This window comes from Protomyctophum bolini (genome assembly GCF_963924005.1).
Source record: "Protomyctophum bolini genome assembly, chromosome: 15".
Classification (NCBI taxonomy): Eukaryota; Metazoa; Chordata; class Actinopteri; order Myctophiformes; family Myctophidae; genus Protomyctophum; species Protomyctophum bolini.
The window spans coordinates 28,782,414-28,797,760 of record NC_137876.1 but is presented as its reverse complement, the minus strand read 5'-3'; the positions used below and the strand labels follow the sequence as shown (position 1 = coordinate 28,797,760).

General features: G+C 43.5%; 1 protein-coding gene across 2 annotated transcripts in view; it reads left to right on the top strand.

Moving 5' to 3' along the window:
* gfra4a (GDNF family receptor alpha 4a) overlaps positions 1–15,347 on the top strand; it is a 156,113-nt gene that overhangs the window by 113,411 nt on the left and 27,355 nt on the right. The window contains exons 1-3 of one of the 2 annotated variants that reach the window (XM_080783216.1): positions 2,446–2,511; positions 3,112–3,393; positions 5,217–5,297. In XM_080783216.1, coding sequence (XP_080639342.1) covers positions 2,460–2,511; positions 3,112–3,393; positions 5,217–5,297 — 415 coding nt within the window. In that variant the 5' untranslated portion in view covers positions 2,446–2,459. Of the gene's footprint in view, positions 1–2,445; positions 2,512–3,111; positions 3,394–5,216; positions 5,298–15,347 lie in introns of those variants that run through there. The other variant, XM_080783215.1, reaches the window with a different exon arrangement.

The following is a 15,347-nucleotide window of genomic DNA, read 5'->3' as shown; positions in this document are numbered from 1 at the left end:
GTTACGCAATGTTTGTTTACACGAACGCTCAAACATTTCTATTCATTGTGAATGGATCTAATGTTTGTGTTAGTCAGACAAAATTTGGCTTACCAAAAGCTGGACATACTGTAGGAGATTAGGAGGGGCTATCACCCCTTAAAAATACATTTTGGTTGAGCATTTCTTGGGTGTGCTACACAGGGGTGCTAAAGCCCTCGCAAGACCACCCCCCCCCCCCCAGCGCCGCCCATGATTGGCCAGACAGCGCTTCTGTCACCAGCACCCACCCGCTACAACTCATCTCCAAAACATGGACTCTGACTCTAGAACTATCTCAACCAATCGAACAACAGGAATGTAGGCTATTTGGCTTTTTTTTCCTTTTTTTTTTTGGTGGTGGAACCGTGTGAATGAACACATTATATTACTTTGTTGCTGCTAAAAGTATTGCAGGCCTATTATACTGGAACAGACTTACTTCTGTAATAGGTTGCCCCAACACTGAAAATTAATCTCAGTTTTGCATGAATGAGGTTTTCCCCCCAAACTAAACTACAAGAATACTTTTTTTTTTTTTTTTACAATTTTCATCATTTGCTTGCTGTCCTGGTGCAACTAAGAGATGCACCTCTGGTAGACAGATTAGACTGAAACAAATGAGAAGAATTTGATCTGCACGTCTTGACAGATTTACAAGAAATATGTCATTGTGTCTGCCAATGCCTGGCAAAACTTTCAACCAACATCCATTGAACAACTTCACTAGGTTCTTCCTCACTGTCTCAGTGAGTGTCAGCCTGTAGTTGAGAAGCAGTTGTACTCTGATTTTAACTACCACAGGTGACTGACAAAACTTGACATTCCCTGTCAAAATTCTCTTCTCTTTCAAATCCCATAGGGATTACACAACTGACATTGCTTCATTACCAGTTACTTACCGTGTGTGGCCAAGTCTATGGTATTTTTATGAAGAAAATTGTTCCGTACAAACTTTCAGTATGTGTTGTCTTTGTGTGACTTCATCATCATACATGTCTGTAGGATAAGCTTAGCCCATTCTGACCTGAGATCAGATTCTAAAAATGTCTTCTACATCCTGACAGTTTTCTGAAAAGGCTATGTTTCTATGTCAGTCGTTCTTCGATTTTTCAAAAATAGCAGACCTACAAGCTCATAGCGCGCCACTCGGTGGCGCGCTATGAGCTTGTAGATCTGCTATTTTTCAATAGCTAAAGCATAACATGATGCTAACACCTTTTATTGTTTGATGTAAGCAGTGACGCCATGTGGCAGCCACATGTGGACACCCCTCACTTCACACAATAACGAATATTTTTGTATAGCTCACACGCTCGGGGAAAGGCGACTCTCCGACACAAGTCACAGTGTAATTATTTTGTCACAGTAAGGTGCTCAAGCAATGACGGAAGTGATGGTGACTTCATTCTAACATACATGTGTTAGAATAAAGTGTTTGTTTGGCAAATGAACATAGATGATTCTCTTAGGCCTATCTGTAACAACAATGCAATCATAGAAGCAACAGACATTACTCAGTTCATCAAAGAAAAGGAATAGAACATAAGCTCTCCGGTGTAACAGGTGTTGCCGATAATACTAATGAAGGCTCTGTTCCATTACTATATCACAAGCGTTTTAATTGCAAGGAACCCCATAACTTTGAGAGTGTACAAATATAACCAAATGGACCCATTTGTAGCCTACACTCTCAGAGTTACACACCTGTAAGAGGTCATTTGGAGCCATTTGGAGAGCATATATGGATATGCAGATGTCAGAACAGGCCAGCTCCATATATGGAGATATTGGGGTGATCAGGTCCAGAGCCTGGGCAGAGGCTTTTGTGCTGCTTCTGGACAACCGGCTATCTGACTGACTCAACACCGGGCACTGCACTCCCTGTGGGGGTGTGGAACGTGTATGTCGAATTTGAAGTCGGTGGGGCGAACTGTTCTCGAGTTACGAGGATTACAGACGTACACACGCATGTACAGAAAATTGGTGCATTTATAGATAGATGAATTAGTATCATAGCAGGAAGTGAGGAAGATGCCTAATTTCTTTCCAATGTCCCTGCTTGGAGAGCCGAACCCTGCCACGCGTGGCATTATTATGTATAAAGTACTGTTATTGTACAGACTGGACTGGACAGACTGATGATAGTTATGATAGGCAAACATTGTGTAATTTAACACGTGTGCCTGTGTTTTGTTTTGATCATGTTGATGTGCAGCCACATATATAGTAATTAATTCTCCAGACACACATTCACATCTCTACTAAACCGGTTGTGAGTACTGATAGCCTGCAGGTGGGGGCGTATTTTTTGTTTTTGTTTGTGAAATTAATTTGAGAGGAAGTATGGCACTTTGTTTTGTTTTGAAATTGTCTGGCATTGTGTTCATTCCATGGATGTGGTTAATTTATTCTGTTTACCTCATTTTCATTGTGGCGCTATGCGGGTACATCCACAGTGGAGGATTTATTTTATTTGTATTTCTCTTGAGGGTAAACCAAGGATTACTGTTTTGTTTTCATTGTGGGGATTTACAGGTGGTATGGGATCTATAATATTAGTTTTGTGGTAAAACACAAAGTTGCATTTTGATCTATTTGCCCTGTAGGATTTGTAATGCATAACTAATATAATCTATACTACTTTAGAATATTACTTATACTGTATAAGTAACATTTTAAAGTAACACAGAACATCATCTGTTATCATTGAGTGGCATATACAGTATTTGTTTTCAAATGTGACATAAAAGTGTGCTGTCACAAACGAGTTCTGCTTTAATCACTTTGACTTTTGGTGCCTTACTCAAGGGAACTTTGGCATAGTTGTTTTAGCACTGGAGCTGCAATACCAGCCAGTTGACATCTGGAATGTACTGTCCCAGTTACTGGGCAGCCGCAACCTTCCTATAGCTCCAGGGCCAGGCCACCTGCCACCCCTTTCACAACCATTGTGTTGAACAAAGCCTTTATCATCTTCCAGGAAATTAAACTTTTGTATAATTGTACTATCACAAAAAAACAAAAACGAAGCTGGCACTAAGCGATCCACTTTCTAGCCTATTGAATGTGTGTTCCTGATTGTCTCTCCAGGGGTCCCACGCGTGGCCCTCACAGTGGGCGGGGAGGACTGCCTGCGCGCCGGAGACACCTGCTCCAGCGACGATACCTGCAGCCCGCGCCTCCGCACCCTGCGGCAGTGTGTGGCGGGAGACGGCAGTGTGAAGCTGGGGCCCGGGGCCCGCAACCAGTGCGAGAATGCCATGATGGCTCTCATGTCCACTCCACTGCACGGCTGCCAATGTAAACGAGGCATGAAGAGGGAGAAGAACTGCCTGAGCATTTACTGGAGCCTTCACCAGTCTGTGCTGCACGGTGAGAAACGGCACATTAGACACGCATGGCACACACACGGGCACACACACACACACACACACACAGGCACACACACACAGGCACACACACACAGGCACACACACAGGCACACACACACAGGCACACACACGGGCACACACACGGGCACACACACGGGCACACACACGGGCACACACACAGGCACACACACAGGTACACACACAGGCACACACAGGCACACACAGGCACACACGCAGGCACACACACAGGCACACACAGGCACACACACGGGCACACACATGGGCACACACACAGGCACACACATGGGCACACCAGGACCAGGGCATTAAGCGCATTGACCAGTGGTCTCAAATATTTTAATCAACCAACCCCCATAGTTTTGTCTTAATTAGTCCACAGGCCTCCCATAACATAAGGGTTATACAGTAGGTTTGTAAGTGTCCATTAGCCTCCTGGAACCCACCCGTAAAGGTCCCCCCAAACTCCACTTTGAGAACCACTGTAATAATAGACAATACCCCCAAAGCTCTGTCAGAGTCCCAGATAACTAGAATGAAAACGAGCAGTATTCTGGATTCCCTCTGGGTTCCCATTGAGAACTAACTGTATACAGTACACTGTACATACAGTATGTACATATTCATGATTCCTTGTTCACAATGTGCAATCGGGCAGAAAACATTCAGCATGGAAAATATCCCTGGTATTAGAGGAAAGACGTGAGACACATAGCACCTATAAGGAGAGCTGCACACTCTCACAAAATGCGTGTGGTGCTGGGCGCAAATCCCCTTAGATAAGGAAGAAAAAAATGCATACCCCCACACACTTTTCTCTGCTTTATTTTCAGCTTAGGTGTGCAGGAGTTTGCATTTTTTCCTCTAAAGTCACATAGCCACTGGCTTTTCCCCCAAGACTAAGGACCTGCTTATATGTTGTGTTGGTAAATCACCTAGGTACAGTAGGTGACAACACAAGGTGGAATACCTACATGGAAAAGTGGCAGCGTGAGATGTCATGCTAAATCCCCCTTCCAGCCAATATCACTTCCTTCATTTCCTCCTAATTTCTCACCAAACAACAAAGGTTACTTGTTTCAAATCATATTTCACAACACTTAACCCATTTAGACCTGAGGCCGATAAAGAAATTCCTTCTAAATCCTGACTTAAATCCTGAAATACTTAAAAAAGATTTATGTTGCTATATTGCACACAACTACCCCAAGAAAGGCAACCAGGCCAGTCAACTCTTGAGCATGCATCTCAGGCTTTGAGGTGGAGGATTAAGCCTGATTCATAATTTGTCGCATGACAGTGTCGCTCAAAGATATTAGCCGACTTATAAGCTAACGACACATCGCCAATGTGATGCGTTGTGAGCTTGTATGTCTGTTGTTTTTCAGGACGAGTAGACTCGTTCTAAGGCGTTTTAGTCCTCGCTGTTTTACATTTTTGGAATCGCTCTGGTTGCTAGGCCTGGTCAGATCGGCAAGGTCCCGGTCTCATTTCTGATTTTACGATGCATCGCGATTAGAATATTTACGTTTCTGGAGAACGATCACTAGCGTTAGTGAGACTTCTGCATTTTGGGAAAAACGGACATAGCATCTGTATCCCTGTATCCGGAGGCACCCAAGCGCTACCACCTTTGGCCACAAGGTGTCACTCAAAGTGTTAAGCTGTCCAACTTGTTTGTCAAAATGGTCTTTTGTGCTTCTGGAATCAATGTGTGCGACAGACACACATTGGCACTGGAAAACATTAAACAGCTGAACAATGTGTGTCTGAATACACAATCAAGGTGGTATCTTACGTTGACAGGACTCAACCTGGTGGAGAACTACCCCTATGAGCCAGAGGAGAGGGGATCGGACTATGTGCGACTGGCCTCCATTGCGGCAGGTGAGCTACAAATTAGATTCTGCACTGAGATCTATAGTTGCTTTGATTAAAGGACCATTTTCAACCTAGGTATAGCCTATATATATATGCTCACTAATCCTCATTCCTCACTAATGCTCATTATAAGATGGTACCATTTTTGTCTAAGCTATTTCTGGAGAGTTAGCGTGGTGTAATAGAAGTAATTTTTCTCACATTAGTAAAATATATGTTTGAAATGACTGCCTACCGATGATGTCACTGAACTGTCCACAGCCCTCCTCTGAGACACAGAGTGAATGGACAAACCTCTGGGCGTATTGCATGCTTATGTCTTAGTCAAAGTGACATGGCTGTGGTCCGCCCGCTGTTCCATTAGCCACATTTAATAGAAAATACCACAATATAGCAATTACATACATCTTTGATTCTTTTCTAATCAAGTGGTGTCCTCAGGATCCACTTATAGTTATCTAAGAATTGAATGTCACCTGGGCCTTCTTCCTAGGGCTATGCAATTAATCACATTTTCGATACAGTTACGATTTGGAAATACATGTATACGGTAGACAATCAAGATAAAATTATCTTATTAAGATTATTGAACCGCATCGTAATGATGAACTCATGGTCTTTGTTATAAATCCATCAACCGTTTCCTTTACAGTGGTGTGCTTTCTCCCCTCCCTAAAAGCCCACCTCACTCTAACACCTGTTCATTAGAGTGAGAACGAATTAACCACATGTTGTGCAATGAATAGCAACAATTGTTGAGTTTGTAGATCTGCTATTGTTTTGTTTGTTTTAATTGGCAAACATGTGCGTATAATGACATGCCCAGAATAGGGCTGCCAGGTTACACGTGTTAAAAGACTATCCTCACATGATTATGTCGTTTGCAGCTGTGCCCCGACCCCAACCTTTTTTAATTGAATGTATATATTTTCATTGGAGATGCACACGCTATACAGGGATTATAATTTAAACATGAAGGAGGAGAAACAACAGCTTTATTCAGAGAGAAGGAAATTGGACAATGAAATGGCATAGTGGGCGGAGAGCATAACAGCAGCTTCTCTAGCTGCACCGCCGGTGCTCCTGATGCACTTCATATATTTTAGGATTGTTCAAACAGTCACCATCAAACAACAGCAAACGGATCTAGTGTTTTTTCTGTGTTTTTGCATGCGTATGCAGGCTGTGACTGCTGGAGGCCGTGTGTGTGTGTGTGTGTGTGTGTGTGTGTGTGTGTGTGTGTGTGTGTGTGTGTGTGTGTGTGTGTGTGTGTGTGTGTGTGTGTGTGTGTGTGTGTGTGTGTGTGTGTGTGTGTGTGTGTGTGTGTGTGTGTGTGTGTGTGTGTGTGTGTGTGTGTGTGTGTGCGCGCGCGCAGGCTGTGACTGCTGGAGGCCGTGTGTGTGTGTGATGCGCGTACCATAGTTATTCCTCTCCTCGTTTACGCACAGTTCATTTGCTATCTTGTTATGACAGGCTTACTACAAATCAAGACGTTTTGTTTTAAGTTCAATACATGCATGACATTTACAAAGTCAGTGAGCAATCATGTTTAATAATCTTGATCTCTGTATTTAACCAAAATAATTTCTTTAAAAAAAATCATAATGGTGCAGCTCGATTTCTTTCCTGTGTCCCTACTTCATGGTTGCATAAATACAACTTTTATTCCTGTTTGATTATTGATTTATTATTTATTCCATTATTCATCTCATCTTATCGTGCCATTGGCGTTGACGTATACGGCAATTGGTGTTTTATAGTGCTTTTGATTGATCAAGTCATAATGCTACTCCAGTTAGCATCTGGTGGTTGCTAGCTGTTGTTGTCAATAACACTGTATCACACTCCGTTTGATAAACAGGACGTGACCATGCATCGTCCAACTTCCTAACATAAGCTCAAGACCGGAAGTCTGGAAATGTGGCTTTTCAAAATAAGAGCTGAACAGAGAAAAATGCTGGCGTGAATTATATCAATGCTGGCGTAGTTTGGGTTAATTTTGAACTAAATTAAATTAATGAATTAATTCCACATTGTTATGATCATAAACAAGGCATATAAGGGGCCACCTGCATAGTGTTACCAGGGAAGGAGACTGCTCGGCCAAAATACTGAATCAGAGTCATCTGATTTCATTTGAATCCTTATATCCTCTTGGAACTCTGTATTTAGCTTTCACCAACTTTCAGATCAGACTATGGCAACTCAGTTTTATTTTTAATTTTTGTTGTTTTTTGTTGTCGCCTTTATTTTATATTTGTATGGAGGGACAGACGGTAGGCTGACAGGAAATGGGGAGAGAGATGGGGGGGTGACATGCAGTAAAGGCCGTCGGGATCGGGATCGAACCCGCGGCACACTGCAAGACTGTATTACCATGAGCCAAGGTGCCTGGACCGCTGAGCCACGGCCCAGGCCCTCAATCCATTTTCTTTCATTACTTTCTTTGATTCAAAAATCTCATTAATTTCTTTCATTTTCAGTATAGGCCACACACACACACACACACACACACACACACACACACACACACACACACACACACACACACACACACACACACACACACTTTTCAAAATGAAACAAATGGTTCAACAAAGCATCTCAGTTTACTGTAAAGTGTCAGTACAAATTGGTGTCACTGCAGTGCGCTTTAAAATTCAGCACGTCAGCCCAATAAGTATTCTGGGACAGGTTGGATGAGCGACTCAGGAGATGGGTTCATACACAGGAGACGTTGGGTTTGAGAAGTGGATTTAGAAAGTGTTTGATGAGCAGCACCCTTCTTGCTTCTTCTGTCTGTGGCCTGTGGATGAGCCCGGGGGCTGCTATGTGGCACTGTTAGGCCCCAAGGCATGGATTAATTACCTATTTACTTTAAAGCACCTGGAAGCCTGAGAGAGGTGGAAGAGGGAGAACAGGTGTATGTATAGTATGTTTTAATGCTTTGTTTCCTAATGTTGGGTACTGTTTGCTTGTTTAGTTTTATGTTTTTATGTGGGGACTGCGGATGAGAATTAGCATTTTTGCATTCATGTAATGTCCATTAATATACATTGTCTTGTCTAAATTAACAAATAAAGTGAAGTAAAGGTAGCAGAGAGAGAGGGGTGGAAGAGGGAGAACAGGTGGGGGGGAGAGAGGGAGACATACTGGAGAGGATCAGAGAGAGGGAGACAGAAAGAGTAAGAGATAGATGGAGTGAACGAGAGGCTGAGAGAGAGAGAGAGGGCGAACGAGTTGTTTACTCAAAACAAAAAATATATTTTCTCTCCTGTTGAAGCTCTTTAAAATAGCAAGGCACAGGGCTTTTTTGGCTTGTTTGTTTTGTTTGTGAATAATTTTCAGTTTGTTGTTTTTGTTCAGCGAGGACAAGTAGTAGTTTTTGTCCCAGTGGTTAATTATCACTCCGAATACGCATAGATGAGATGGGATGCTGTGTTCAAACTTAAATGATGACTATGATTAGGAAAGAAGGCGTTGGTGCATGACATGAAGTATAATGATAGCCATCCTGACACGCACGTGCAAACAATGAAGCATCATGGAGATGGAAAGGAGGGATACCACCCATCCAAACATCTTAATAATTCAGATGTTTTTCTCATGCCCTGGGGCTTGCCAGTCACTATAGCCTATTTGCCAACAGTAGAAAATCACATCGTAAATAGCCGATCTACAAGCTCACAACAAGCTCACAGTGTACGCTTTGATGCGTATAACTCAGTATTGTTATACGCATGGCATAACTCAGGGTTTATAGTGTGTTCACTTCTGGGAAAGTAATGTGATTGTGTAAATGATGAAAATTTGATCCGTTGCAAGGGTGTAAAGAAAACGAAAATCTAATCAAAAGGCAATTGTAAAATAAGGTTTTAATGTGGGGTTTTTTCTTGAAATGTTCAGAAGCACCAATGCACACAGAAACGGGTACAATACACCATGTTTGTTGAAAGGTAATTAACACCAGTTTTGTGAGAGAGACAAAAGAGAAATTTTTGAAGAAAATATCTATATCCAATATGTGTTTTACTCTGACAACTGCAGCTGCCATGATCAGTACAAAATGTATTGCTAGTAAGTCCTCTGTCATGCATGCATATCTCAATTCATCCTTTCAACATTTGGCAGAACTTGCATTTCTTTTGTGGAAACAGCTTACATACATAATGACAGGATGTATTTACTCAAAACTGCAAAACTGTAATTTTGCATTGTCTGGATTCAAACTGAATGTTTGAATAAAGTAATTTAAGTTACTAGACCTGTATGTGCCCGTCGGCTACCGGCCTACTTGAGAACGATGTAACTTGGGAACCTAATAATACCCGTTGTCAACTGTCAAATAGCAGCCGTTTTAACTGTCTGTCTGTGTCCCACATGGAGTTCTCTGTCTCTGCCTCTGTGTGAATAGGGCAAACTGACTGACTGTGAAAAGTGGACTGTAAAGTAGTGGAACGAAGTAGGCTAATCAATTGTCAGGTGTGGGGTTGCCATGGCAAACAATTGGCTGAGGCAGAGGCTGGAAATTGCACAGGTGAGGGGATTTAGGCTGATTAGGCCCACTGGTAGAGCCTGGCCAGACCCTTTTGTGGTGGTTCTGGAGAACCGTGGGTCCGACCGACTCGAGTCCGGGCACTGCACTCCCTGCGGGGGTGTGGAACGCATGTTGAATATGAAGTCGGTGGGGAAAACGGGTCGCCAAATTATTTGCGGGTGTCCCCAAATTATTATTTAAAAAAAAATGAGACTGAATTGCTGGAAAATGGAAATTAAGAGTTTAGATAGTACGTGGTGCATGCATAAACTTTCCTTAATGATTATCTGGTTTCAGTATTCATCTATGATATATTTTCTCTTATTATTAAGGTTATTTTTGCAGTCAGTTTGTATTGGTGGTGGGGAGGGGGGCGGGGGGGCACGAAACATGGCCAAAGAATTTCTGGGGGTCCCCAGCCAAAAACGTTGAGAACCCCTGCTTTAGATTGCGTGCATGTTCACAGAGATTTGTGGTAATCAATGACTGCACAACATGGGAGCTACCGGAGGCTATAGCGACTGATGCTAAAAACATCCAATGGACGGTAAATAAAATACTATTAATTCTGGATTAAGAGACATTAAAGAAACCAGACATTTCCCGGGTTGGCAAAAGAGGGTTTAAGCAATAAATACGCAGGTGTGGCATACATTGTGTTAAAGTTGTTGAGTAGATCTGAACTCAAGTGTGTACTTGACTACTTGTGTAATGACGAGTACACACTTGAGTTAACAGACTAGAGGTTCTCAGGGACACGGCATTAATAATAATACATGAATAAATAATAAACTGAGGATAATACTGTCTTGAACCGTATCCAGTAGTAACCACTGAGACCTTCTCTGCACCTGCTAGTAGTGTGAAAACGGATGAACTTGAATTCACTACGTTCCACTTGTGGTTGGAGCAAAGCTGCTGCAGTAGTTCAACAAATGCCTTGTAAAAAAAAAAAAGAGGGGACTTGTACAATGGGTACATCTGTACAACGCTGGTCTGAATTTTGACACCCAAAAGAGCTACATATAGTAGTGCTTTGGGCCCCTAACAAGAAGATGTAGCATGCATGATTTATGATGCTCAAAAAATCCTCCTGGATGCTGCCACAGCTTTTGTGCCGCCTCTCTCTCCTGACCCAGTCATTCTCTGTGGAGTTCCACTGTTTGTTCGTGTAACTTCCAGAGTTAGGGCAGGGTGGCTGAGAACTCTCTCAGGTTACAATTTGATGAAAAAATGATGAGGAATTGTTAGAGTGGGGGAGGGAGGGATGGATGAATGAATAGAAATACAGACTGAACATTGGTAGGATCCAGTTCAAAAGGTCAAATACGGCTATTCTGTCCCTGCACTTGTGGAAGTGTTGTGTAAACATCTACAGACACTATGTGATATCATCAACCATGTTACCACAAAACCACTGGCGCTTTGTGGCATTTTGTCTTTTTTATGATAATACATGATGCAAACCAAGCCATTGTAAGGCAATAGCAATTTATGCGGAGGCCTGTGTAAACTCTCATAACAACACACTCGCATCCCCTTTGTGACTTCATGAACAGGCCGTGTATTTAAATGACCACTGGTCAGACTGAGGTTGCATTGAATTACTGCAGTGTGGCACCTTCACTGTTATGGTCTAATCATAAATTCCTCACACAGTATAGAGTATAGCATAGAGAGGTCAAAGTTGTTGTCCACGCTATGCATTCTGACAAGCGTGCTGCCAAAACAACAAAGATGTGATTAATGGTTGTTTTCCTATTTTTTCCCCCCATTTTTTAAACAGTATGTCTCCTTCAACTAGAAAAATGACCCCTTTCAAATATGAATGTCTAGGACCATTTTCAGGGGTCTTTCTTCTAGTAAACATGTGTTAAATTTACAGTACAGGATTTGTGTCATTATTATTCCTAACTAAGCACTGGGAGGTTGGTGTGTTATGACATTCAGTGTGTGACATATAATTCGATCTTTTGGGGGGGGGTCTCCCTAGAGAGGTGGATAGTGACCAAGATATCACCAGTTTGAATTCATAAGGAGTTAATGGTCTTACTCTCCCTCAGTAACAGATGCCCTTGAGCAAGTCACTTAACAACCGACCACTCCCGTGAATCCGCTTGTGTGCAGCAGAATTGTGTTGTTGTGAATGTGTGCAAGTTACTGTACAGTATGAACATGAAAGAGTAAGTCATTGAAAATGGGAATTCATGCACAGCAAACCTTCCCTAAATAAATATAACTTGGGGGGGAAAACCCACGAGAGAGGGTTTCAGGTGAATAATCTGCACGTTCTCCTCTCCTGGGGCCACTCCGGGGCTGGATTGCATTTTGTCATCCTATGCCGGCAATTGCATCAGGCCTCTCTCTCTCTCTCTCTCTCTCTCTCTCTCTCTGTCGTCCTCCGTGCCAACCCATCCTCCTCCGCCACACGCCCACTAAGCAGCTAAGCTGGGAATAACCTATGCTTTGTGATGGGTTGTTAGCTTGCTCTCCGCTCCCATTCATATTTTATGTGACAGCTCGGCGAGAGCCACAGATACACACACACACACACACACACACACACACACACACACACACACACACACACACACACACACACACACACATGCACGCTGATGGGAGAGACCCAGCAACAGGCATTTTATAAACTAATGAGAGTGTCTGCCGTCTGCCAGGAGCATGCGGGTTCATCACCACGATATATTGATTGGAAGATCTCACTAAATAAATAAATAGAGCACGGGCATAATGATCAATTGGAAGATAATGTGGCATAAAATGAAAGAGGAAGTAGGCTTGCCTGGCCCCCTGCAGAGAGATGGCACCTCACGGGGAGGACATGGACCGATTCAGAGCCAAGAGGAGGGAAAGCAGGGAGAGAGAGATATGGATGGAGGAGTGAGAGAGGAGAGGGATATGGATGGAGGAGTGAGAGAGGAGAGTGAGGGAATGAAAGCAGGGAGAGAGAGATATGGATGGAGGAGTGAGAGAGGAGAGGGAGTAAATGAAAGCGAGGAGAGAGGGATATGGATGGAGGAGTGAGAGAGGAGAGGGAGTGAATGAAAGCGAGGAGAGAGGGATATGATGGAGGAGTGAGAGGAGAGGAGAGGGAGTAAATTAAAGCAGGGAGAGAGGGATATGGATGGATGGTGCTTTTTTTTAATAGAGTTGAGATGAGCTGGTATCATGCAGTAGCATGATACTGGCTCAACTCCACTCTACTTTACTCAACTCTACTCACTTTATTTCATATTCCACTATATGACCAACTGATTGTATCTGGTTGACGATGATGCCCAGCCATAATGCAGAAGAGTCAAATCAAAATCTAATACTAACATGTATGCTGTCTGGAAACTGTCCCTCTTTCACCAGTACAGTCAAACGCAAAACAGCTTCTGGTGGCATTTTAAGTAAGAAATAGGCCATGCAACTGCTCAATATTGACTCATTTCACATTACACATACAATACAATGGCTGGTTTAAAACTTTGTTAACAGTATTTAGGAGATTCCATGCACAGGCAAGATGTGACCACGGATACAGTGGTTAGTAAAAACAGAGAGATGTGTTGTGTGAGCGGTGACCACGCTGCGTTGTTGTAGTTTAAACAGAGAGATGTGTTGTGTGAGCGGTGACCACGCTGCGTTGTTGTAGTTTAAACAGAGAGATGTGTTGTGTGAGCGGTGACCACGCTGCGTTGTTGTAGTTTAAACAGAGAGATGTGTTGTGTGAGCGGTGACCACGCTGCGTTGTTGTAGTTTAAACAGAGAGATGTGTTGTGTGAGCGGTGACCACGCTGCGTTGTTGTAGTTTAAACAGAGAGATGTGTTGTGTGAGCGGTGACCACGCTGCGTTGTTGTAGTTTAAACAGAGAGATGTGTTGTGTGAGCGGTGACCACGCTGCGTTGTTGTAGTTTAAACAGAGAGATGTGCTGTGTGAGCGGTGACCACGCTGCGTTGTTGTAGTTTAAACAGAGAGATGTGCTGTGTGAGCGGTGACCACGCTGCGTTGTTGTAGTTTAAACAGAGAGATGTGTTGTGTGAGCGGTGACCACGCTGCGTTGTTGTAGTTTAAACAGAGAGATGTGTTGTGTGAGCGGTGACCACGCTGCGTTATTGTAGTTTAAACAGAGAGATGTGTTGTGTGAGCGGTGACCACGCTGCGTTGTTGTAGTTTAAACAGAGAGATGTGTTGTGTGAGCGGTGACCACGCTGCGTTGTTGTAGTTTAAACAGAGAGATGTGTTGTGTGAGCGGTGACCACGCTGCGTTGTTGTAGTTTAAACAGAGAGATGTGCTGTGTGAGCGGTGACCACGCTGCGTTGTTGTAGTTTAAACAGAGAGATGTGCTGTGTGAGCGGTGACCACGCTGCGTTGTTGTAGTTTAAACAGAGAGATGTGCTGTGTGAGCGGTGACCACGCTGCGTTGTTGTAGTTTAAACAGAGAGATGTGTTGTGTGAGCGGTGACCACGCTGCGTTGTTGTAGTTTAAACAGAGAGATGTGTTGTGTGAGCGGTGACCACGCTGCGTTGTTGTAGTTTAAACAGAGAGATGTGTTGTGTGAGCGGTGACCACGCTGCGTTGTTGTAGTTTAAACAGAGAGATGTGCTGTGTGAGCGGTGACCACGCTGCGTTGTTGTAGTTTAAACAGAGAGATGTGCTGTGTGAGCGGTGACCACGCTGCGTTGTTGTAGTTTAAACAGAGAGATGTGCTGTGTGAGCGGTGACCACGCTGCGTTGTTGTAGTTTAAACAGAGAGATGTGTTGTGTGAGCGGTGACCACGCTGCGTTGTTGTAGTTTAAACAGAGAGATGTGTTGTGTGAGCGGTGACCACGCTGCGTTGTTGTAGTTTAAACAGAGAGATGTGTTGTGTGAGCGGTGACCACGCTGCGTTGTTGTAGTTTAAACAGAGAGATGTGTTGTGTGAGCGGTGACCACGCTGCGTTGTTGTAGTTTAAACAGAGAGATGTGTTGTGTGAGCGGTGACCACGCTGCGTTGTTGTAGTTTAAACAGAGAGATGTGTTGTGTGAGCGGTGACCACGCTGCGTTGTTGTAGTTTAAACAGAGAGATGTGTTGTGTGAGCGGTGACCACGCTGCGTTGTTGTAGTTTAAACAGAGAGATGTGTTGTGTGAGCGGTGACCACGCTGCGTTGTTGTAGTTTAAACAGAGAGATGTGTTGTGTGAGCGGTGACCACGCTGCGTTGTTGTAGTTTAAACAGAGAGATGTGTTGTGTGAGCGGTGACCACGCTGCGTTGTTGTAGTTTAAACAGAGAGATGTGCTGTGTGAGCGGTGACCACGCTGCGTTGTTGTAGTTTAAACAGAGAGATGTGTTGTGTGAGCGGTGACCACGCTGCGTTGTTGTAGTTTAAACAGAGAGATGTGTTGTGTGAGCGGTGACCACGCTGCGTTGTTGTAGTTTAAACAGAGAGATGTGTTGTGTGAGCGGTGACCACGCTGCGTTGTTGTAGTTTAAACAGAGAGATGTGTTGTGTGAGCGGTGACCACG